At 43.1% G+C, this 22,381-nt stretch overlaps 1 protein-coding gene across 4 annotated transcripts; it reads right to left on the bottom strand.

Moving 5' to 3' along the window:
* Positions 1-1,887: 1,887 nt before the first annotated feature.
* Positions 1,888-17,547, bottom strand: parla (presenilin associated, rhomboid-like a). Of its 4 annotated transcripts, none has more exons than XM_014189309.2 (10): positions 17,337-17,547; positions 13,694-13,922; positions 11,823-11,927; positions 8,863-8,995; positions 8,181-8,276; positions 7,696-7,860; positions 5,082-5,152; positions 4,715-4,816; positions 4,344-4,441; positions 1,888-2,920 (listed from the first exon to the last, which is right to left on the bottom strand). In XM_014189309.2, the coding sequence occupies exons 1-10, from the start codon at positions 17,414-17,416 to the stop codon at positions 2,773-2,775; spliced, it is 1,227 nt and encodes a 408-aa protein (XP_014044784.1). In that variant the 5' UTR covers positions 17,417-17,547; the 3' UTR covers positions 1,888-2,772. The 4 variants fall into 4 exon arrangements, with proteins under 4 accessions (XP_014044784.1, XP_014044788.1, XP_045570435.1 ...); XM_014189313.2 differs by having other exon boundaries at positions 7,711-7,860; XM_045714479.1 differs by having other exon boundaries at positions 8,181-8,267.
* Between the last annotated feature and the right edge of the window lie 4,834 nt (positions 17,548-22,381).

Genomic DNA, 22,381 nt, shown 5'->3' with positions numbered 1-22,381 from the left:
AAGTGATTTGAGTCTCCTACTGTGAAAACTGACTGAATGACATGCTGTGGAACGTGGTCACACGGAGAGGGCCATCACCATTATGACGCCGGCGCCCCTGGTTACCCTCCCCTTTCGAAACACAATGCAATCGTCCCCCTCGAATCTTATTGGAGCTCTCGTTGAAAAAGGCCCTACAGATTTATGTTATACAACGTTTGACATGTTTGAACGAACATAAATAAGAAAAAAATGCATTTTGTTGAAAGAGTAGCCCCGCGCACGTCGGAACTTTTGGTGAAGCCTTCAGAACGCGCTAACAAGAACAAGCTATTGGGACGTAAAGGATTAACTTTTTCGAACGAAAATACATTTGTTGTGGACCTGGAAGTGCCTAAGGATGAAGATAATCAAAGGTAAGGGATTATTGACAATAGTATACAAGACTAGATGTGATATGCGATTGTTCCAAGATGGCTAGCCTATTGTTCTGAGTATCGCATCCCCTTTTATCGCAAAGTGTGATTACCCAGTAAAGTTATTTTTAAATCTGGCATTACAGGTGCTTTCAAGAGATATTCATCTATAAAATCTTAGAATGACAATATTACATTTTAAAAATGTTTTCGAATAGTAATTTAGTAAATTGAAGCTCTGTTTCATCGGATGCATGAGGGAAAAGTTAGTCAACGTTACGCACCGATGTAAAATGCTGTTTTTATATATAAATATGAACTTTATCGAACAAAAGAATGCATGTATTGTGTAACATGATGTCCTAGGAGTGTCATCTGATGAAGTTTGTAAAAGGTTAGTGCTGCATTTAGCTGTTTTTTGGTTATTTGTGATGCATGTGGTTGGTCGGAAAATGGCTATGTGGCTACTTTTACGATATACTCCTCTAACATAATCTAATGTTTTGCTTTTGCTGTAAAGCCTTTTTGAAATCGGACAACGTGGTTCGATTCAGGAGAGGTGTATCTATAAAACGATATAATTTGGGAAAAAAATAGAAAAAAATAAAATTATTACATTTTGTTATGCTAATGGCGATATGATTTTTCGCTAGATGTCCGTCCCGCCGCACAGGGGATATGTAACCATACGAAACGTAACATAAGACAGATGGTTACTTGAGGCAAAAAAGAAAGTACGTTGGTTGGTTGGGCGTATAACGCGAATGTCTACCAACCCAAAGGTTGCGAGTTCAAATCTCATCACGGAGAACTTTAGCATTTTAGCTACTTTTCAGCTACTTAGCATGTTAGCTAACCCTTCCCCCAACCCTTTAAACTAACTCCTAACCTTAACCCTCAGCCTAGCTAATGTTAAGCACTTTGCTAGAATTCATAACATATCATACGTTTAGAAAATTCTAACATATTGTACGTTTTTCAAATTCATAACACGTTTAGCAAATTTTTAACATTGTACGCTCTGCAAATTCGTAAAATATCATACTAAATGGAGTGTCTCGGATTTACATACAGAACAATATGAAATGCTCCGAGACCAGGTTGATTCGATCGGCCGCTGCATAGACACGTCGCATTTTCAGCACCATGGACAGTAATCTGTAGTCTATACTTTGTGAATGGATGTCTGGCTGACGCATTCGATTTTTATTTTAGGGAGGAGAGGGGGACGAACTCCGACCTTACAGGGGTCCAGAGAAACTGCCTTGCGCCAGTGCTGCGTGCAGCAAAACTACCTCTACTGCATGCAGAGATATGAACATGATATCCATGAGTTCATCTTGACTCTGGGGAAGTAGATATAGGGCTTAATTGCCAAAATCCTGAAGTATCCTTTTAAACCCAAATGTACTACCCCAGTGAAGATGAAGGTGACCTTTTAATTAAAGAGTACCATGAAATGAGTACTGCAGTGTTGAGGACATTTTTGGCGTATTGTTATGTACCTTTTTTTATTAGGCTCAGGATTTACAAAATGTTTTACCAAGATAAGCACCTCAACCTTTCAGAAACCTCTGGCAGCGCCGGCACATCTACAAACTACAAGGAAGTTGAAGTTCTTATGGTCAACGAGGAAGTTTGTGGTTTTAGTCCAGGACGGTCATTCTCCGTTAACCACTTCCATACAAACAGGAAGTCAGGTTTAGAGAACAGGAAGCAGTCTCTGTATCAACCATAGACATAGAATATGTATACATTATGTAATACAATATCTCTATGGTAACATCTCACATCTTCATTCTCATAGAAACTACCACATAATGATAAAGCCAACATCATCTGTACTAGAGTACAGTCACTGTTATCAAACCAAATTAATCATCCCTTAGGACTTAGTTACAATAGAGTACTGTCTGAAATCCTCCTAAAACAAGACTGCCATCTTAGTCACAAATATGTCCGTTCTCCCTGATTAGATTGGTTGCGTTACCATGCTCAGACGTTGCATGCATCAACCAATGGTTGCGTGCCACGTCATTGACTGTGCCGTCAGGCTCCAGATCGCTATAACATATGATGTGGTTGGCTGATACTTAAAATACCTATCCAGACGTTGTAAGATATGGCATGCGTCAGCAACGCCTGGGCAGAGGAACGCGCCAATTAGAAGAACAGAGGGTGCTGGGTCCCGCCCTCCACAGCTGTCAGCTGGATATCACCAGACATAAGTACCAAAAAAAGGCTTCTTGAGGTAGAAGATTCCCCCTAACCACAGATTTAGGATCAGATACCCCCTATAGCGGGGGGGGGGGTGAAGAATATCTGACACCTGATCAGTGGTTATGGGCCAACTTCCCAGAGTGCCATGTTGGGGGTCCTACACAGGACCAGGTCTGCCCCCGTCGCTGCCCGAACCCCCAGGCCTGCCCCGTCCACCAGGGGCCTGAGATCTCATGCTGTGCCATGCCTTGACCAGTGGCTCCCTCTTCCTCCACATGAGCTTGTGGCCGTATGCTACATACCACCTGCAGGAAAGACAGTATGGAATATATTCATTTATCAATATTATTTAATATATAATAATAGCAGATGCTTTTAGTCATGCGTGCATGCGTTTTACATATGGGTGGCCCTGGGAATCGAACCCACAATCTTGACTTTGCAAGTTCCAACTGAGCCATACAGGACAACAATATTACTTACTATTAAACTAAAATAGGACCACTATTTTATTTGTATTAATTACTATTATAAATGTATTATATTCAGTGAAATTCTGTCTAATAAAGATGGCTTTAAATTAACATAAAACAACTAGTCTAATCATGGATGATAATATGGAGATATCATGAGGTGTCACAGAGGAATTAAGGTATTATAAGGTGTCATAGGGGAATTATGGTATTATAAGGTGTCATAGGGGAATTATGGTATTATAAGGTGTCTGGTATTATGGTATTATAAGGTGTCATAGGGGTATTATAAGGTGTCCGGTGTCATAGAGGAATTATGGTATTATAAGGTGTCATAGGGGAATTATGGTATTATAAGGTGTCATAGGGGAATTATGGTATTATAAGGTGTCTGGTGTCATAGGGGTATTATGGTATTATAAGGTGTCATAGGGGAATTATGGTATTATAAGGTGTCCGGTGTTATAGGGGTATTATAAGGTTTCATAGGGGAATTATGGTGTCATAGGGGAATTATGGTATTATAAGGTGTCTGGTGTCATAGGGGTATTATAAGGTGTCATAGGGGAATTATGGTATTATAAGGTGTCCAGTGTTATAGGGGAATTATGGTATTATAAGGTGTCATAGGGGAATTATGGTATTATAAGGTGTCACGGTGTTATAGGGGAATTATGGTATTATAAGGTGTCATAGGGGAATTATGGTATTATAAGGTGTCATAGGGGAATTATGGTAGTATAAGGTGTCACAGGGGAATGATGGTATTATAAGGGAATGATGGTATTATAAGGTGTCATAGGGGAATGATGGTATTATAAGGTGTCATAGGGGTATTATAAGGTGTCCGGTGTCATAGGGGAATGATGGTATTATAAGGTGTCCAGTGTCACCGGGGAATTATAAGGTGTCTGGTGTCATAGGGGTATTATGGTATTATAAGGCTATATCTAATTTGACCAGATATACATCCTAAAAGGTCCAGAAATCACTGTCTTAACAGTCTTTGAATGTGCAACTATTTGTGGAAATTGTAGTTGTAATTGAAAAAGGATACAAAATGTATGTAATTTCACAGTCAAACAGAAGTCACATTTTCCCCATCTCTCACTTGTGGATATGAATCACCTCACTAATATTGGCTTGGGGATACGGCTATGCTTGATACGTGAAATCAGTTGTTTTACAGATACAGATATGCCATTTGGGCTCTGGTGAGTCCAGTCGCCCATTTCTGCAGTGATCAAATACTCACACTCCGAAGAGGGCTCCTCCAAGGTGAGCCGCATGATCAAACAGCCTCCATCCCATAATGAGCCCCGCTGCATCCATGGCAACGATCGCTTTCAAGGCCTAAAAAAGAGCAATGCGCGCGGTAAGACTCTGCCTCCCACAGCCATACAGATGACACACCACATATGTTTATACACACATTGAATTACAATGAATAGACGTGTTGAGTGCAGATGAACTATGTTATATACATTACTTTCACATACACCCAGTCTTTCATTCACAGACACTTTTTATTGGTCTCCTGTTTCCCTCAGTGAAGATGAATGGAATGTTGTTACCATTGCTTTGCTTGACGTGTTCATACACAGGCACCCCTGCCACATCACTCACGTTGCCTGCAGTGAAGCTGACCATGGGCAGGAGGATGATACCCAGTTTGGCCTCGGGCATCTTGGTGCAGACCGCGGCTAGGACCGTCATGATGGCACCTGACTGGAAGTCAAATCACAGGAAGTGACAGAGCCAGGACCGACCACAGTAATAAACAGAGGAGGAGGCGTGAGTAATGTTGATTATCACTATACCACCAACTGCCATTTTGTCATGCAATAATCATAACAACAATGTAATAATGTGTGTATGTTTCCTGGTTTAAAGAAATCACAGTACAATATTCTTTGGTCCTACAGTAATGAACAAGTGGACAGTATTGTATAGTAAAGTGTACCACAAATGGGGGACATGTGAGGACTCTTACCGCCCCAAGAGAGGGATGCAGACGTCCCGTGCTCGTCTTACACACGTAGCTCACCATAGTGGAGATCACACCTGACAATGTAGAGAGATGAGGGTCAACAGCAGTCTCTGAAAATAACCTAACATACAGTGGGGAGAACAAGTATTTGATACACTGCCGATTTTGCAGGTTTTCCTACTTACAAAGCATGTAGAGGTCTGTAATTTTTATCATAGGTACACTTCAACTGTGAGAGACGGAATCTAAAACAAAAATCCAGAAAATCACATTGTATGATTTTTAATTAAATAATTTGCATTTTATTGCATGACATAAGTATTTGATACATCAGAAAAGCAGAACTTAATATTTGGTACAGAAACCTTCGTTTGCAATTACAGAGATCATACGTTTCCTGTAGTTCTTGACCAGGTTTGCACACACTGCAGCAGGGATTTTGGCCCTCCATACAGACCTTCTCCAGATCCTTCAGGTTTCGGGGCTGTCACTGGGCAATACGGACTTTCAGCTCCCTCCAAAGATTTTCTATTGGGTTCAGGTCTGGAGACTGGCTAGGCCACTCCAGGACCTTTAGATGCTTCTTACGGAGCCACTCCTTAGTTGCCCTGGCTGTGTGTTTCGGGTCGTTGTCATGCTGGAAGACCCAGCCACGACCCATCTTCAATGCTCTTACTGAGGGAAGGAGGTTGTTGGCCAAGATCTCGCGATACATGGCCCCATCCATCCTCCCCTCAATACGGTGCAGTTGTCCTGTCCCCTTTGCAGAAAAGCATCCCCAAATAATGATGTTTCCACCTCCATGCTTCACGGTTGGGATGGTGTTCTTGGGGTTGTACTCATCCTTCTTCTTCCTCCAAACACGGCGAGTGGAGTTTAGATCAAAAAGCTCTATTTTTGTCTCATCAGACCACATGACCTTCTCCCATTCCTCCTCTGGATCATCCAGATGGTCATTGGCAAACTTCAGACGGGCCTGGACATGCGCTGGCTTGAACAGGGGGACCTTGCGTGCGCTGCAGGATTTTAATCCATGACCGCGTAGTGTGTTACTAATGGTTTTCTTTGAGACTGTGGTCCCAGCTCTCTTCAGGTCATTGATCAGGTCCTGCTCTGTAGTTCTGGGCTGATCCCTCACCTTCCTCATGATCATTGATGCCCCACGAGGTGAGATCTTGCATGGAGCCCCAGACCGAGGGTGATTGACCGTCATCTTGAACTTCTTCCATTTTCTAATAATTGCGCCAACAGTTGTTGCCTTCTCACCAAGCTGCTTGCCTATTGTCCTGTAGCCCATCCCAGCCTTGTGCAGGTCTACAATTTTATCCCTGATGTCCTTACACAGCTCTCTGGTCTTGGCCATTGTGGAGAGGTTGGAGTCTGTTTGATTGAGTGTGTGGACAGGTGTCTTTTATACAGGTAACGAGTTCAAACAGGTGCAGTTAATACAGGTAATGAGTGGAGAACAGGAGGGCTTCTTAATGAAAAACTAACAGGTCTGTGAGAGCCGGAATTCTTACTGGTTGGTAGGTGATCAAATACCTATGTCATGCAATAAAATGCAAATTAATTACTTAAAAATCATACAATGTGATTTTCTGGATTTTTGAGAGAGAGCTGGGACCACAGTCTCAAAGAAAACCATTAGTAACACACTACGCGGTCATGGATTAAAATCCTGCAGCGCACGCAAGGTCCCCCTGTTCAAGCCAGCGCATGTCCAGGCCCGTCTGAAGTTTGCCAATGACCATCTGGATGATCCAGAGGAGGAATGGGAGAAGGTCATGTGGTCTGATGAGACAAAAATAGAGCTTTTTGATCTAAACTCCACTCGCCGTGTTTGGAGGAAGAAGAAGGATGAGTACAACCCCAAGAACACCATCCCAACCGTGAAGCATGGAGGTGGAAACATCATTATTTGGGGATGCTTTTCTGCAAAGGGGACAGGACAACTGCACCGTATTGAGGGGAGGATGGATGGGGCCATGTATCGCGAGATCTTGGCCAACAACCTCCTTCCCTCAGTAAGAGCATTGAAGATGGGTCGTGGCTGGGTCTTCCAGCATGACAACGACCCGAAACACACAGCCAGGGCAACTAAGGAGTGGCTCCGTAAGAAGCATCTGAAGGTCCTGGAGTGGCCTAGCCAGTCTCCAGACCTGAACCCAATAGAAAATCTTTGGAGGGAGCTGAAAGTCCGTATTGCCCAGTGACAGCCCCGAAACCTGAAGGATCTGGAGAAGGTCTGTATGGAGGGCCAAAATCCCTGCTGCAGTGTGTGCAAACCTGGTCAAGAACTACAGGAAACGTATGATCTCTGTAATTGCAAACAAAGGTTTCTGTACCAAATATTAAGTTCTGCTTTTCTGATGTATCAAATACTTATGTCATGCAATAAAATGCAAATTATTTAATTAAAAATCATACAATGTGATTTTCTGGATTTTTGTTTTAGATTCCGTCTCTCACAGTTGAAGTGTACCTATGATAAAAATTACAGACCTCTATATGCTTTGTAAGTAGGAAAACCTGCAAAATCGGCAGTGTATCAAATACTTGTTCTCCCCGCTGTATATACACTCAAACACACGCAAATTAACAGACATCACACACACACTATGTAGGCTGGTACCAGCAGAGAGGTAGACAGCGAGGAACTGCTCCTTCCCCAGGAGAGAGACGATGCTGGAGGAGAAGGTCCACAGGACGTACATGTTGGCCGCCATGTGGATTATAGAGTAATGGCTGAAGGTGGAGAGGAGCATGGGAAGGCACCGCGTCTCTGAGGGGAAGAGGAAGGGAGAAGCGCGTCAGTCTTATCATTGAGCAAAATGAAAATGGAGGCTAACAGTATTTTTTTGCACAGATCTGCTCTTTCTCTCCAGGAAAATGTATCCCCTTATGTGTGTTGATAATGCAGGCTTTCAGACTTTTCAGAAGTCCAGGAAAACTATAGGGAGGAGGGAGTGTGACTATTAAAACAAATCAATGTATAGTTAGGAGGGATTTCTAAATCGACCAAAAATAACATTATTCAGCTGCATTGAAATGACTCAACCCCAAAAGACCACCACCACACTCACACACACAAACAGTACTTACTGGAGGCTGGGTTGGCAGTAAAGTACTTGACCATGGATCGTTGCATGGAGGGTATTCGCCAACAGCAGAGCACCACAGCATTGACCGCTATTATCCCTATCACAGAGAGATAATGTGAACCAAGGGTTAGAGGATATTAAGAAGGTAGCTAAGAGAGAACGGGCCACATCTGGACAGAGAGAACACTTATGGATATAGGCTAGTACAGACGGCATAATGCACAGGGTCATGTTTGATAGGCACGAAATGTAAGAAAACGATGTCAAACGTTTATTATCTGAACACATCCAATAAGAAACGCTCATTAGAATTTTTCTTTCTACGCTGTGTCCTAATGAACACTACCTTGATTCCATGGCATGATGCAACTAAATTTCAACTCATGCTTTGAACATTTATGCCTTTGCTGGTCCTAAGGCAGCCTCTCTATCTTGTTGACCGTAATACCCTCTCAATTCAGGGGTAAGCAACAGCCGCCATAGTGTGTGCAAGATTTTGCTCCATCCCTGCTCTAACACACTACAAATCAACTAATCATGGCCTGTAAAATTTTAACCATAGACCACTTCAAATTAGGCGTGTTAGAGCTGGGCTGGAACGACATCTGAAGCACACACGGTGGTCCTTCTGGGCCGTAGTCGCCCATCTCCCCGTTATGCATCACCCTTTCAGGGATCCTTACCAGTGGCCATCTGCTGACCCTCAGTCAGGCTGCTCCAGAAATCGTCCACAAAGGACATGAGCAGGATGACCTGTTTCTGGAAGTCAGTTAGCTGGTTCCACCAGTTGTGCCAGTATGTCATGTCTTGCGATGCCTAGGATCCAAATACAAGAGGAGACACACATTTGTCATTTTCAGGGTTTGTACAGACAGTGGCAAGTAAAATTCAAGGACTTTCAGATACTTTTTCAAGCACTAATATTTATTTTCAAAGACCATCAATTTGTAATAATTCATATTATGCAATTGTTTCCAGTCGCCACAGATGGCAGTATATTGCCACAAACAAACAAAAAAGTACTATTCATCACTACCTAACAAGTTCTACTCAATAACAGTAGTGGAAAAAGTACCCAATTGTCATACTTGAGTAAAAGTAAACGTTACCTTAACAGAAAATGACTCAAGTAAAAGTGAGTCACCCAGTAAAATACTACTTGAGTAAAAGTATTTGGTTTTACATATACTTATGTATTAAATGTATTTGCTAAAATATACTTATGAGAAATAAAAGTATAAATCATTTCAAATTCCTTATTATGCAAATCAGACTGCAAAATGTTATTTTTTTCCCCTTTTTATTTACTGATAGCCAGAGGCATACTACAACACTCAGACATAATTTACAAATGAAGCGTGTGTTTAGTGAGTCAGCCAGATCAGAGGCAGTAGGGATGTTCTCTTGATAAGTGCGTGAATTGGATCATTTTCCTGTCCTGCTAAGCATTCAAAATGTAGCTAGTGCTTCTGGGTGTCAGGGAAAATGTATGGAGTAAAAAGTACATTATTTTCATAAGGAATGTAGTGAAGTAAAAGTTGTCAAAAATATAAATAGTATAGTACAGATAGTCTGAAAAACGATTTAAGTAGTACTTTAAAGTATTTTTACTTAAGTACTTTACACCACTGCTCAATAATACGCGTTTCACTACTTATTTACTACATACATGAGTGGTAAGTCAGGACTGATGATGTTGACTGATTTCCTCATATGAACTGTAACTCAGTAAAATCTTTGAAATTGTTGCATGTTGCGTTTATATTTCTGTTCAGTGTACATATTAAATGTCTTAAAATTTCACACAATTTTAGGTCCCACAGGCTGTCCCAACACATAATGACATGAAAGTGAATTCTGACAGTATAAAATTATCTTAGTTGACTCTGAAATGTTGTGTTCTCAACCCATTTGAAGAGAAACAAGTTATTAATGTGTTTGATAAGATTAAAGATTTTCTCAGAGGACCCCACATGGGTCCTGGCCCCCTAGTTTGGGAACCACTGTACTACTAACCTCTCTCCCTGCTGGCTTCAATGCTTCCTCTCTCTGTGTATCTCCTTTGCCTCCTTCATTGCAGCCTGACTCACCACTGTCTGTCTCACTACTCTCTATAAAGAAAAGTTATTTTGTTATGAGAACTTAAAGTAGCCCATCTTTTGATTATAGCTATCTTCATTTCAGTCAACTGCTCCTGCTGAAGTCAGGCTCCGTTCACCGTTAGCTTCCAACTTCATCCTTCTAGCCAGCTAGTTATAGCTAGCTAGCTAAAAGACAGAGCCCTTGAGCTAGTTAGACATCTGACTGAAATATCAGCAACTATTTACCAGTTGTGGGGAGGGGGGTGTTGTTTGAAGAATGTCTGTTGAGAGGGCAGGAGTCGAGGGATGTTACAATAATTCCCACTGTCAGCTGCGTCTCTCTGCTACTTGCCCACTGTAGGTCTGGGCTGAGGTAGTTCATTTCACCTCTTGGCCTATGTCATGGGCAGAGTTTCCCTTTGGACAGAGTGGTGAATGAAGGCGCTGCTCAAAAAAAGGAAAATCCGGAGGGAGAGGTCGAACATAACGAGAATACATGAATCATTAGTGAATCACTCGTGAATCATTCATGATTCCACTCGTTTGTAGAGGTAGGGGATGCAACTAGAACTCGGATCAAGAATCCTTCTGAGCGTTGATCAACACTGGGAAAGCAATAATAAGTGGATAAACGATAATGAACAAAAGAAAAGGTGAATAAACGACATTCACCCTCCAACTACATCCCTGGTTGGTTCTGGCAAAACCCATTCATAAACATCAATATCCTGCCAGGCAGGTTTGAATTTATGGGGCCTCCCGAGTGGCGCAGTGCTAGCTGTGCCACTAGAGGTCCAGGCTCAGTCGTGACCAGGGGACCCATGGGGCAGCGCACAATTGGCCCAGCATCGTCCGGGTTAGGGGAGGGTTTGGCTGGCAGGGATGTTCTTGTCCCATCGCACACGAGCGACTCCTGTGGCGGGCCGGGCACAATGCACGCTGACACTGTCACCAGGCGTATGGTGTTTCCTCCGACACATTGGTGCGGCTGGCTTCCGGGTTAATCAAGCAGTATGTCAAGAAGCAGTGCGGCTTGGCAGGGTGGTGTTTCGAAGGACGCATAGCTCTCGACCTTCGCCTCTCCCGAGTGCGTACGGGAGTTGCAACGATGGGACAAGTCTATAACTTGGGGAGAAATAGGGGTAAAAGTTTTTTTTAAAGACAATAAAAAAATATTGGAATCTACATTTGCGCAGCATTCTAGCTATCGATGTGACGTTTTGGCGGCACCTAATCACTCAGTTCTGTACCTGCCTGGTTGAGTGGTATTGTGGGGGGAATGAGCTCGCCTGGCAACCCAACCAGAGTGCGAAACACGTGAGGAAATAAAACTCAGTAGTCTGCCTGGAAATTAATTAGCAAAACCACTAAACTGTTCTAATATTTTTCATATTAACATATTTGACCATTTTCTGTTCTCCTCTTAATTCAAGTACTTTTCAAGTACCAACTTGAGAAAATGTCAGATTTGAGGTATTTAAGTTCCAAATTCAAGCACCTCAAGCATCTTGTACAAAACCCTGCATTTTGTCACACACAATACATCTCCATCACACCCTTACCTTTTCGCTTTTCTCTTGCTCAGCCTCGTCCCTGGCCGTCTTCACTCGTGACTTCAAGGACTCGTATTGCAAGATGGCGGCCGCACCAAAGGAGCACCCTGTAAACTAACATGGAGTCAGACAAGCTTACCTTCCTTTTTCTTGGACTGCCCACCGTGCAGCTTTGTTCACTGGATGAACATGTACTTGTAAGTTACTCTTTAAAGACATTGAATTGCATGTTATACAGTTGAAGTCGGAAGTTTACATACACCTTAGCCAAATACATTTTTCACAATTTCTGACATTTAATCCTGGTAAAAATTCTCTATTTTAGGTTAGTTAGGATCACCACTTTATTTTAAGAATGTGAAATGTCAGAATAATAGTAGAGAGAATGATTTATTTCAGCTTTTATTTCTTTCATCACATTCCCAGTGGGTCAGAAGTTTACATACACTCAATTAGTATATGGTAGCATTGCCTTTAAATTGTTTAACTTGGGTCAAACGTTTTGGGTAGCCTTCCACAAGCCTCCCACAATAAGTTGGGTGAATTTTGGCCCATTCCTCCTGACAGAGCTGGTGTAACTGAGTCAGGTTTGTAGGACTCCTTGCTCACACACACGCTTTTTCTGTTCTGACCACAGATTTTCTATAGGATTAAGGTCAGGGCTTTGTGATGGCCACTCCTTAAGCCATTTTGCCACAACTCTGGAAGTATGCTTGGGGTCATTGTCCATTTAGAAGACCCATTTGCGACCAAGCTTTAACTTCCTGACTGATGTCTTGAGACGTTGCTTCAATATATCCACATAATTTCCCTCCCTCATGATGCCATCTATTTTGTGAAGTGCACCAGTCCCTCCTGCAGCAAAGCACTCCTACAACATGATGCTGCCACCCCTGTGCTTCACGGTTGGGATGGTGTTCTTCGGCTTGCAAGCCTTCTCCTTTTTCCTCCAAACATAACGGTGGTCATTATAGCCAAAAAGTGATACAATCTTTGTCCACATGTGCAGTTGCAAACCGTAGTCTGCCTTTTTTATGGCGGTTTTGGAGCAGCGGCTTCTTCCTTGCTGAAAGGCCTTTCAGGTTATATGGATATAGATACTTTTGTACCTGTTTCCTCCAGCATCTTCACAAGGTCCTTTGCTGTTGTTCTGGGATTGATTTGCACTTTTCGCACCAAAGTACGTTTGTCTCTAGGAGACAGAACGCGTCTCCTTCCTGAGCGGTATGACGGCTGCGTGGTCCCATGGTGTTTATACTTGTGTACTATTGTTTGTACAGATGAACGTAGTACCTTCAGGCGTTTGGAAATTGCTCCCAATGATGAACCAGACTTGTGGAGGTCTTCAATTTTCTGAGGTCTTGGCTGATTTCTTTTGATTTTCCCATTATGTCAAGCAAAGAGCCACTAAGTTTGAAGGTAGGCCTTGAAATACATCCACAGGTACACCTCTAATTGACTCAAATTATGTCAATTAGCCTATCAGAAGATTATAAAGCCATGACATCATTTTCTGGAATTTTCCAAGCTGTTTAAAGGCACAGTCAACTTAGTTTATGTAAACTTCTGACCCACTGGAATTGTGATACAGTGAAATAAGTGAAATAATTTGTCTGTAAACAATTGTTGGAAAAATGACTTGTGTCATGCACAAAGTAGATGTCCTAACCGACTTGCCAAAAAATGTGTGGAGTGGTTGAAAAAATTTGTTTTAATGACTCCAACCTAAGTGTATTTAAACTTCCCACTTCAACTGTATATGATTCACTATGTTAAATATGAATACATATGAATCAAATGCATGAAAACTATAGAACGGTGACTTCCCATATGACAATTCTTTGGGAATAAAAAAAAAGGTCTGTCTTGCTAGAACTTACCCCTATTGTGAACATAAAGGGCTTGAACAGCTTCCCCGTACGCCTGGGGGCCGCGCCAGGGGGTGGGGGTCCTGTTTTAGGGGGCACCGCTTTCCGAGACACCACCGCATCGGCAGCCTCAGAGGGGGGAGGGCCTGTTTCTTCTGGGATGCCCCGGTCCCTCTTCCATGTCTCTGGTTTCCTCGCTTCTTTCCGGAAACCACACCTCTGCTGGGGGTGGAGGGTAAACCTTTAGAAGGACAGGAAGACAACTTGTTAACACACATTGGTTGGGAACAGATGATCCATAAATCTACAGATTATGCGGATGTGTGGATGTTTTCATTCATCTTTTCATTGGTTTCATCCAGATGAGTAGGTCATAGGTCACAGCTCATCGAACGCTGACGAAATGGGTTTTGCAAGAATAGTATATCTCATTGTACTTCAGGTCTCTACTGCTGATGCACCCTCTTAACCTTAACACACTGGCCACACCCCAGTTTGGTAAATTCCTGGCAGCCACAATGCGGATTAACGTTAAGACCTAGGGAAATAGTAATGGTGTCTTTTTGTAGGCACTAACTCTGCCATGGTTCGTTGGACAAAGCCTATGGAGAAATGAATGCCGTTTTTGTAGGGTTTTTGGATAAACACTGAGAATAATGTTTGTGGTAAAACGAGTAACGTGCTTAGGAGATCTTATACGTTTTGTTCTATGACATCAGCTAATATTACTTTTTGTGAATTTTGAAGCATTTATGTAATCAAAACAAGGCCAAATCTTCATAATTCATAAAAGGTCATGTTAACTGACTGATATATTTTTTTATAACTATATCTCATAGAACAAAACGCATAACATCTTCAGCGTTTATCCCAAAACATTTTCCCCCGTACAGATGGCTGAACGAACCAGAGGTAACTAATTTCCGGGTTTTGGGATACAAGCCGGTGAGCTCTATAGCAGAGGTGAAAAAGATGGCGGCCCCCATGAATTTACCACAAATTCCTAGTTTTGCCAAGTTCGTAAACAAACAGTATGCTTTCAGTTGGGCGTACTAGCTCTTAACCTGTCTACCGGAAGTTGATGCTGTTGCTATGCAACCTCTTGCTAGCTAGTTAGCATAACACATGAATAGTTTGACATCTTAGGACTTCGGGTGTGTTCTTAAATTCAATGTGGAGTGCCAGAGTGCGCTCGTAAATTCAGAGCGTTGTCAGATTGTCAGTTTGTATGTTCAGAGCGTTGTCAGATTGTCAGTTTGTATGTTCAGAGCGTTGTCAGATTGTCAATTTGTATGATCAGAGCATTGTCAGATTGTCAGCTTGTATGTTCAGAGCGTCAGATTGTATGTTCAGAGCGTTGTCAGATTGTCAGTTTGTATGTTCAGAGCGTTGTCAGATTGTATGTTCAGAGCGTTGTCAGTTTGTATGTTCAGAGCGTTGTCAGATTGTCAGTTTGTATGTTCAGAGCGTTGTCAGATTGTATGTTCAGAGCGTTGTCAGATTGTCAATTTGTATGTTCAGAGCGTTGTCAGATTGTATGTTCAGAGCGTTGTCAGATTGTCAGTTTGTATGTTCAGAGCGTTTGTTCAGAGCGTTGTCAGATTGTCAGTTTGTATGTTCAGAGCGTTGTCAGATTGTCAGTTTGTATGTTCAGAGCGTTGTCAGATTGTCAGTTTGTATGTTCAGAGCGTTGTCAGATTGTCAGTTTGTATGTTCAGAGCGTTGTCAGATTGTCAGTTTGTATGTTCAGAGCGTTGTCAGTTTGTATGTTCAGAGCGTTGTCAGTTTGTATGTTCAGAGCGTTGTCAGATTGTATGTTCAGAGCGTTGTCAGTTTGTATGTTCAGAGCGTTGTCAGATTGTCAGTTTGTATGTTCAGAGCGTTGTCAGATTGTCAGTTTGTATGTTCAGAGCTTTGTCAGTTTGTATGTTCAGAGCATTGTCAGTTTGTATGTTCAGAGCATTGTCAGTTTGTATGTTCAGAGCATTGTCAGTTTGTATGTTCAGAGCGTTGTCAGATTGTCAGTTTGTATGTTCAGAGCGTTGTCAGATTGTCAGATTGTATGTTCAGAGCATTGTCAGATTGTCAGTTTGTATGTTCTGAGCGTTGTCAGTTTGTATGTTCAGAGCGTAGTCAGATTGTCTTTGTATGTTCTGAGCGTTGTCAGTTTGTCTGTTCTGAGCGTTGTCAGATTGTCAGTTTGTATGTTCAGAGCGTTGTCAGATTGTCAGTTTGTATGTTCAGAGCATTGTCAGTTTGTATGTTCAGAGCGTTGTCAGATTGTCAGTTTGTATGTTCTGAGCGTTGTCAGTTTGTATGTTCAGAGCTTTATCAGATTGCACAACGACTATACCATTTAGTTAAGCTAAGAATGACGGGAATAATCAAGTCAATAAACGTTGGGTAGTTAGATAGCCTATAGTTAATATACTGGCAAGTTTGATGTATAAGTAGCCAACTAACGTTAGGTAGCTAGTTAACATCCCGGTACATACAGATGTAATGATATGCTATGTGGTTCGTAAGGACAGCATAGCTAACACATTGTCAGCCAACATAACGTGTAAGGTAACTTATTTGAAAAGTCATTACTTTATTACATTGCTCAACATTTTCTTAACATTTGTCAGTAATTAGTTAAAGCAATGATTTTGTATCCGCTCTCGTTGTACTTCGGCTGCATATTTTCTGCCATTTTCTTCAAATCTGAAAACGATGTGTAGCCACGTCCATTTGCTGAAGAATTGTATTATGGGCCCTAAAAGTGTGAAAATTGTGTCCTCTGCGTGTATACTTCATATTTTGGAGAATTTTGTACGACATCTGGGAACTTCTGGCATACTAACTATATCCATACTATGACAAATAAGCATACTATATACTCAATTCACGTCACAAATAGTGCGGTTAGTATAAGTATTCAACACAGCTGGAGACTCCTCCTCCTCCTCACCACTATTGCATATTACTTCCTCACTCCTCGTCTCCTTCTCAAAACCCATTGGAGGAGAAGGTCAGAGGGGCGGGATCTCTGGCTTTCTCATCCAGTGGGTTTTGAGAAGGAGAGAGGACGCGAGGTGTATGCAACTGAGATCTTTCCCTAGCCTATGTTGCAGATATTTCTTTGCGGTTTACCATTAATTTATTCCTCAAAAATCGTTGATGCATAATAACAGTGTAACGGACTAGGCCTATTTTGCAAAGCAATAGCCAAACACAATACAGGGAAGTGTCGTTATGCTGACTAGATTTGAATGCGACTGTCATTGGGTTTATTCGACATCCCAGGAGACTGCCGACTGACTAATCTACAAATCACCATGCATCATAAATAACTATTCATTATTATTTATAGGTCAGTCAGTCAGTGACCATTTACCCATTATTCATCATGAATTTGATGCTCTCGAACACGGCCAGTGTCATTCTAAATATATGACGAGACAACTGTACAGCTTTGATATTGAACAAAGCTACAATTGTAGCAATAGTATTTAAACACTTAACTACCGCAATTAATGCAGTAAAGTGATCTAAAAATGACAGTCAGAAGATGTTTAGGTAACCAGCGCAACAACCAATGTCGTAACTTCGCCGTTGTTCGCAACAATGTTCCAACGTGAATATATCGCGCATCCGGGTCTCAATTGCTCACCTGCTACCTCTCGAAACTGTGGAGACAGAATTTATACATTCTGTTTTGGTCCATTTGACAAAATATCCTCTCCACGCCATGTTTATGACCCCAACCAAACGTCGCACAACCGTCACTGCCGGGTTGGGACAAAGATCCTATGGTTACCGAGATTACAGACACAGTCTGTAGCCTACGTTCGACCGTAGCAGAGAAGGGTAGGTTATCTTAGAATTCTAGAACATCTTCGTTCGGATTCAGTGCTGAGTAAGTAGGACTATCTTGAACAGAGAGCTACACTTTACAGTATAATTCATTTTCTGCGTGTAGACATCAGACATGTGCAAATGTGAAATCTTTGTGCATTCCCCCCAAAACATAGGAAAACAGAACTGAGAGTAGTAGACAGTCTAACCACCTCATGTTAGTAATATTTATCATATTTTACTGCCCCCTAGTGGGAAATGTTCTAACAACTGTGCAACATCTGGCTGAGGACCAAAGAGATGTGAGAATATGGTTGAGCGAGAGAGAGGGGGGAGAGGGAGCAAGATAAAATGTATAGGCTTTATTCATAGGACCACCAGGAGAGGAGTGTTGTCTCGACTGGGACGAGGTTAAGAGTATCGACCGCCCTGGGCTTGATTATTGGCACCTGGACAGACTCCACAAAGTTTTCACAAAGCTTGCCAATGATCCCAGAAATAGGTAGGCTTAAGGTGGAATTTACCTCTAGAATAGCTGCACTGCAGTCTTTGAAAAAGGAACTGCCCCACACCATTGTGCTGTCCCACAACTTGCACGTCACATGCTTGACTTGCTCAGAGCTTGCTACTGTAACTAACTGTACATTTCATCCTTTCACTCTGCTAACCTTTAATGTACCCCATTTAGTATTACTTTGTTGTGTACAGGAAAGACAATAGGGAGAGAACAAGAACATACGAGGCAATTAAGAGGGGGAAAGACACAGGAAAGAAAGACGAGAGGAGTTGATGTTGGAGCATTGTTGTGTTTGGAAACTAATCGGACAGATCCAGTAGAGAAAGTGAGATACTTTAGGACAGAGATAGTGAGAGAGGAAAATGAAAAACAGAAAGCGAGGGGTAGAGAGAGATAGAGTCTAACTTTGCCAGAGAGTGTAAACCCCAAGGACACGCTGTCAAGTTAGATGATATTCTGCAGGTCTAGGTCTGAAGAGAGGAGAGGGATGAGGCGAGATGGTGAGGGAAGAGGAGAGAAGGTACAGGGGAGGAGAAACGACAGAAAGATTGGAGATGTCAAGATGGAAAGGAGAAGAAGAAAAGAACAGAGGGGAGAGGCATAAATATTTGAGAGGCCCCAGAAGTAGACTTAGGTAAAAGCTGTTGGTGGTTTAGAGTTGGCTGTTAAGCTCTATTAAGCATGCATGATTACATTAGTGCAGTGGTTCTCTAACCTCTCCTCAGGGATCCCCAGCCATTCCATGTATTTGATCTATTCTACAGCTATTCTCATTCAACTTGGCAACTAATCATCAAGCCCTTCAATAGGTGAATCTGGTGAGCTAGTCCAGAGCTACAACAAAATTGTGAAATATCCCCCGAGGAGAGGTTTGAGAACCACTGCATTAGTGTACCGCACAAGTCTGCTCAACCCTTCAGCACTGCAACAACAGACACACACGCACAATTGCACACACACTCTCTTTCACTCTCTCTCCCCCTGTGGTGGAAAAGTCTATAGAGGACTCTGGGTTCCTCCCTGATCGATACAGTGCATTTTTCCCAGCAGTGGTCTGGTGTCTTCTTTCAGGTCCTCTTATCGATCTCCCATGAACAGACGCCAACCAGGGTCCTCTTCTGTCTGCATAAGGGCTGGCAATGGCATCAGTCATGTGACAGGAAGTGTCTTGTCTGGGTGTGTCTCTGTGGCTGTATTTAAACAGGTAACCCAATTCTATTATTTTGCCCAACTATTGGCAAAATATCTGATCTGTCAAAAGGCCAATTAGTGGCTAAAGACCAAAATAGGCTGCCTGTATAAACACAGCCTGTGTGTCTGGAATGGATGGATATAACTTGCAACCCCTTCTATCTCTAGCTTCTTTCTCTCCCTCATATCCCAATAATCCCCACAAGGGTACAGACGGTGGCCAGTTCGAAGGACAAATCAAATCAAATTGTATTTGTCACATGCGCCGAATACTTTTATTTTTTTATTTCACCTTTATTTAACCAGGTAAGCTAGTTGAGAACAAGTTCTCATTTGCAACTGCGACCTGGCCAAGTATAAAGCAAAGCAGTTCGACACATACAACAACACAGAGTTACACATGGAATAAGCAAACATACAGTCAATAATACAGTAGAACAAAAGTCTATATACAGTATGTAAATACAATAGGTATAGGTAGACCTTTCCCTGAAATGCTGACTTAAGAGCCCTTAACCAACAATGCAGAGTTTTAAAAAAGTAACTAAGAAAAATGTGCTAAATAAACTAAAGGAAAAATAGTAACACAATAAAGTAACAATAACAAGGCTACAGTATATACAAGGGGTACTGGTACCAATGTGCAGGGGTACGGGTAATTTGTACATGTAGGTATGGGTAAAGTGACTATACATAGATAATAAACAGAGAGTAGCAGCGGTGTGTGTGTAGCATCAATATGCATGTGTGTGTTTTGTGTGTGTCCGTGTTTGTTTGTCTGTGTGTGTGTTGGAGTGTCAGTGTAGTATGAATGAGTGTGTGGGTAGAGTCCAGTGAGTGTACATCGAGCCTATGCAAGAGTGCAAAAAATCGTAATAAATAAGAGTAAAATAAGGGGGTCAATGTAAATAGCCCTGATGGCCATTTGATTAACTGTTCAGCAAATCAAAGTTTATTTGTCACGTGAGCCGAATACAACAGGTGTAGACCTTACAGTGAAATGCTTACTTACAAGCTCTAACCAACAGTGCAATTTTTAAGTAAAAAAATAGGTATTAGGTGAACAATACTTAAGTAAAGAAATAAAAACAACAGTAAAAAGACAGTGAAAAATTACAGTAGCGAGGCTATATACAGTAGTGAGGCTATATACAGGCACCAGTTAGTCAGGCTAATTGAGGTAGAATGTACATGTAGGTATGGTTAAAGTGACTATGCATATATGATAAACAGAGAGTCGCAGTAGCTTAAAAGAGGGGTTGGCGGGTGGTGGGACACAATGCTGATAGACCGGGGAGGCAATGTGCTAGTCGGGCTAATTGATGTAGTATGTACATGAATGTATAGTTAAAGTGACTATGCATATATGATAAACAGAGAGTAGCAGCTGCGTAAAAGAGGGGTTGGGGGGGGGGGGCACACAATGCAAATAGTCCAGGTAGCCATTTGATTACCTGTTCAGGAGTCTTATGGCTTGGGGGTAAAAGCTGTTGAGAAGCCTTTTGGTCCTAGACTTGGCGCTCTGGTACTGCTTGCCATGCGGTAGTAGAGAGAACAGTCTATGGCTGGGGTGGCTGGGGTCTTTGACAATTTTAGGACCTTCCTCTGACACAGCCTGGTATAGAGGTCCTGGATGGCAGGCAGCTTAGCCCCAGTGATGTACTGGGCCGTACGCACTACCCTCTGTAGTGCCTTGCGGTCGGAGGCTGAGCAGTTACCGTACCAGGCAGTGATACAACCAGTCAGGATGCTCTCGATGTTGCAGCTGTAGAACCTTTTGAGGATCTGAGGACCCATGCCAAATCTTTTCAGTCTCCTGAGGGGGAATAGGCTTTGTTGTGCCCTCTTCACGACTGTGTTGGTGTGTTTGGACCATGACAGGTCCTTAGTGATTTGGACACCAAGGAACTTGAAGCTCTCAACCTGCTCCACTACAGCCCCGTCGATGCGAATGGGGGCGTGCTCGGCCCTCCTTTTCCTGTAGTCCACAATCAGCTCCTTTGTCTTGATCACATTGAGGGAGAGGTTGTTGTCCTGGCACCACACTGCCAGGTCTCTGACCTCCTCCCTATAGGCTGTCTTATTGTCGTCAGTGATCAGGCCTACCACCGTCGTGTCGTCGGCAAACTTAATGATAATTTTGGAGTTGTGCTTGACCAGGAGGTCAAGGGGACTAAGCACGTACCCCTGAGGGGCCCCCGTGTTGAGGGTTAGTGTGGCGGATGTGTTGTTGCCTACACTTACCACCTCGCGGCGTCCAGTCAGGAGTCTGGCCCTGCAGCCTTGTGAATGTTAACCTGTTTAAAAGTCTGACCAGAGTGATAGACACTCCCACCCACCCACCACCAGACTGACAGACACTCCCACCCACCACCAGACTGACAGACACTCCCACCCACCACCAGACTGACAGACACTCCCACCCACCACCAGACTGACAGACACTCCCACCCACCACCAGACTGACAGACACTCCCACCCACCACCAGACTGACAGACACTCCCACCTACCACCAGACTGACAGACACTCTCACCCACCACCAGACTGACAGACACTCCCACCCACCACCAGACTGACAGACACTCCCACCCACCACCAGACTGACAGACACTCCCACCCACCACCAGACTGACACACTCCCACCCACCACCAGACTGACAGACACTCCCACCCACCACCACACTGACAGACACTCCCACCCACCACCAGACTGACAGACACTCCCACCCACCACCACACTGACAGACACTCCCACTCACCACCAGACTGACACACTCCCACCCACCACCAGACTGACAGACACTCCCACCCACCACTAGACTGACAGACACTCCCACCCACCACCAGACTGACAGACACTCCCACCCACCACCATACTAACACACTCCCACCCACCACCAGACTGACAGACACTCCCACCCACCACCAGACTGACACACTCCCACCCACCACCAGACTGACAGACACTCCCACCCACCACCAGACTGACACACTCCCACCCACCACCAGACTGAAACACTCCCACCCACCACTAGACTGACAGACACTCCCACCCACCACCACCAGACTGACAGACACTTCCACCCACCCACCCACCAGACTGACACACTCCCACCCACCACCAGACTGACACACTCCCACCCACCACCA

This window comes from Salmo salar, chromosome ssa03 (genome assembly GCF_905237065.1).
Source record: "Salmo salar chromosome ssa03, Ssal_v3.1, whole genome shotgun sequence".
Taxonomy (NCBI): Eukaryota; Metazoa; Chordata; class Actinopteri; order Salmoniformes; family Salmonidae; genus Salmo; species Salmo salar.
This window is presented reverse-complemented; position numbering and strand designations above follow the sequence as displayed.

Bases quoted from the DNA above. Each gene is read 5' to 3' on its own strand.
- parla (XM_014189309.2), bottom strand. From the start codon at position 17,416: ATGGCGTGGAGAGGATATTTTGTCAAATGGACCAAAACAGAATGTATA. The intron at 8,996-11,822 runs GTAAGGGTGTGA...TTTGGATCCTAG, and splicing joins AGCAAGAGAAAAGCGAAAAG to GCATCGCAAGACATGACATA. The intron at 2,921-4,343 runs GTGAGTATTTGA...TCTTTCCTGCAG, and splicing joins GGAGGAGCCCTCTTCGGAGT to GTGGTATGTAGCATACGGCC.